This window comes from Echinops telfairi, unplaced genomic scaffold (assembly GCF_000313985.2).
Source record: "Echinops telfairi isolate 266 unplaced genomic scaffold, ASM31398v2 ScPeMD7_7469;HRSCAF=8507_1, whole genome shotgun sequence".
Classification (NCBI taxonomy): domain Eukaryota; kingdom Metazoa; phylum Chordata; class Mammalia; order Afrosoricida; family Tenrecidae; genus Echinops; species Echinops telfairi.
Genome location: NW_022111373.1, coordinates 79,067,469 through 79,070,540, shown reverse-complemented (window position 1 = coordinate 79,070,540; position 3,072 = coordinate 79,067,469). Strand labels below are relative to the sequence as shown.

General features: G+C 53.2%; 1 protein-coding gene across 1 annotated transcript; it reads left to right on the top strand.

Moving 5' to 3' along the window:
- Positions 1 to 2,084: 2,084 nt before the first annotated feature.
- On the top strand, positions 2,085 to 3,066 carry TMEM174 (transmembrane protein 174). Its single transcript, XM_004703541.2, has 2 exons — positions 2,085 to 2,738; positions 2,874 to 3,066. The coding sequence occupies exons 1-2, from the start codon at positions 2,128 to 2,130 to the stop codon at positions 2,977 to 2,979; spliced, it is 717 nt and encodes a 238-aa protein (XP_004703598.1). The 5' UTR covers positions 2,085 to 2,127; the 3' UTR covers positions 2,980 to 3,066.
- The last annotated feature ends 6 nt before the right edge of the window (positions 3,067 to 3,072 follow it).

The following is a 3,072-nucleotide window of genomic DNA, read 5'->3' as shown; positions in this document are numbered from 1 at the left end:
ATGCATTGCGGGATGGAAAACTGGTTTGTTCTGTTAATAATAAAAAGTGTTGTGTTCTTTTTAAGGTATTGGTATAGGATCACTGATGCTGTTGTTGTTGTTGTTGTTATTGTTAGGTACCAGAGAGTTGGCTCCAACTCAGAGGGACCCTGTGCACAGCAGAATGAAACCCTGCTCCGTCCTGTGCCATCCTCACAATTGTTCTTATGTTTGAGCCTGTCAATGCAGCCGGGTGTCAATCCAGCTTGTTGAGGGCCTTCCTCCTCTCTTTTCTGCCCCTCTACTTTACCAAGCATGGTGTTCTTCTCCAGGGACTGGTGTCTCCTGACAGTAAGTCCAAAGTCCGTGAGCATCCTGACTGTACTTCTTCCAAGACCGATCTGTTTGTTCTTTTGACAGTCCTGAGCGATAGGCATGAAGGACGGAGACGGGCAAGCATTTAGTGAACTGTATGTACCTATTTACCACAGTGTAACAACGTAAACACTTACAGTGGCCCCTGTGATATTTATCGTCAAAGAAATGTGGGAAGTCCTGACTTAGGACAAAGAGCATCTCTTTTTCTAGACTGCTCGCTCGGTGGGAAAAGGGGACTGATAATGACTCACTGGGGAGGGAGATCTATTTGGTTAAAACCCAGCTAGGAAAGGAAGAGGCTCAGGGTTATGATTCTCTGGAGGAGGGAGTTGGTGGGGTGGTTCTAAAGTTCTGTAGTCATGATCTACAGGTACTGTCATCAGAGGTCAAGCTAGCTTCTCTGAATCTGCTGAAGTCTGGCTACAAATCACCCCAGGTTGGGAAATGCACCTGTTTGTGAGCGTGTGCCCAAGTGAGGCCACGTGCCTTCTGCTACCCATTCAGCCTGTGCCAGCAATGTGGCTCACGGAAGGCTGCCCGTGGCCTCTTTCTTCTCCCACCTCTGGAAAATGTCCCTCTCGCAGAAAGCAGAAGGCAGATGGAGCTGGTTCGGACAGGTGAGGATGCCAGCACTCTGTGAGAGCTGTCTTTGAGTTTAATTCTCAGCCTAACTAGAGATTCCTGAAGTGGGAAGGAATTGACACATTAACAAATAAGTCCCTGCCTCTTCTTCACAAGCAGAAATCACAGGTTAGACAACCAACGATGTGTGGAGGGGATGGCCATCAGGGGTTCCTTTACCACCGGAAGTCCTGGAGGCAGCTCTGCCGTGTCTATGACTCTGCTTCTGATTGGAGGAAATGAGGGCCCTGGGGCTAACGAGTGGTCAAGGAATTTGTCTTCCTGGGATCCACAGTCAAAGCTCATGGAAACAGCGGTCTAGAGATCACATAACGCATTGCATTGGGCAAATCTGCTGCTCAAGACCCCTGCAGGGTATTGAAAAGCAGGGCTGTTCCTTTACTTTGAGGACTCAGTTTGCCTGGCCTAGTGTCTTATGGGATTTCAGACATGGGATTTCAGCGGACTCATATGCGTGTGACTAAGTGATCGGCTACACACCTCAAGGGTGTTGGTTTGATTCCACCCAGAGGCACTTCTGCAGACAGGCCTGGCGGTCTGCTTCTGCAAGGTCATAACCAATGGAAGGCAGCGCCACCAGGAAGCACTTGAGTCAGAATCGACGTGGCAGCCCCTGAACCCTGTGTCACACACTCACACAACCCAAAACCCTTCCTGCCCAGCAAGGCAATTCTGACTCTGTGACCCTGTAGGACAGAGTGGAGCTGCTCTCAAGGGTTTCCAGGAGCAGAAAGCCTTGTCTTTCCTTGCAGAGCGACAGGTGGGTTCCAACTGCTGACCTTGCGATTAGAAGCCCAACACATAACCCTCCGCACCACCAGGGAGCCTTGGCAACACAAAAGAGGGACTCGGTCCACTGTTTTGGAATGAATGGGTGTGAATCCGAGAGCAGGCTAATCGTTGGAAGAGGTACCTGTGTTGTTGACAGGACATGAGAAAACGTCAGGCTTCATTTCTCAGACCTTTATTCGTCTAAACAAAGTCCAGCCCTCTGCGTGTTACACTCTGTTAACCACAGAAGCCCAAAGTTCTTCTATAACTAATCTGACCCCGGCCTTCCTTTCCACCCGCCTAAGTCACTCTCAGCGTCGTTTTGCCCTCTCAGAAGCAGGTGGCCACTTGAGGACCATGGAGCCGGGCAGCAGCCGCGCGGAGGACTTCCCTCTCAACGTGTTTTCCATCAGCCCTTACACACCCAGTACCGCCGACATCCAGGTGTCGGATGACGACAAGGCGGGGGCCACCCTGCTCTTCTCGGGCATCTTCCTGGGGCTGGTGGGGATCACCTTCACCGTCATGGGCTGGATCAAATACCAAGATGTGTCCCACTTTGAATGGACCCAGCTCCTCGGACCCATCCTGCTTTCGGTTGGAGTCACGTTTATCCTGATCGCCGTCTGCAAGTTCAAGATGCTTTCCTGCCAGCTGTGCAAAGAAGGCGAGGAGAGGAGCCTGGACCCGGAGCAGGCGCCTGGCGGACAGTCCTTTGTCTTTACTGGCATCAACCAGCCCATCACCTTCCATGGGGCCACCGTGGTCCAGTATATCCCTCAGGAGCCCCTGGCACCCAACACCCCCTACCTGCAGCCAGTGGGGAACCCGTGTGGTCTCGTGCCCTCTGGAGGGCCGGTGGCAGCCATGCCAAGTCCGCCTCGGTACTACACCATCTACCCTCAGGATAACGCCGCGTATGCAGAGGATGAGGACTACGCCGCTTACCTGGACAGCGGGCATGGCAGGTAGGGGCGTGTGCTGGAGGGTCTCCCCCATCCAGCTCCGGCAGCACCTGGAGGAAGAGGGCAGGTGGGGCTGCAGTGGTGTCTGTGAGTAGCCTCTGGGCAGTGATGCAGCTGTGCTTTCTGTTAACATTCCAGGTCGAGTGCTTACAGGGACCTGAGAGAAGATGCCCCGCTGCAGGAAGAGGACTGTGTCTGCTTCTCTCCTCCCCCGTACGAGGAAATCTACTCCGTCCCTCGCTAGAGACGGAAACGCTAAGGGAGCGAGCATCTTCGTCCTTGTGACCTGACCACGGAGCTAGGCTGCCGGGCTGTGACCTTCCGAAAGGAAGAGGAC

Excerpts from the sequence above, each read along its gene's own strand:
- TMEM174 (XM_004703541.2), top strand. The coding sequence starts at position 2,128 with ATGGAGCCGGGCAGCAGCCGCGCGGAGGACTTCCCTCTCAACGTGTTT. Across the intron at positions 2,739-2,873 it reads CTGGACAGCGGGCATGGCAG|GTCGAGTGCTTACAGGGACC; the intron begins GTAGGGGCGTGT and ends TTAACATTCCAG.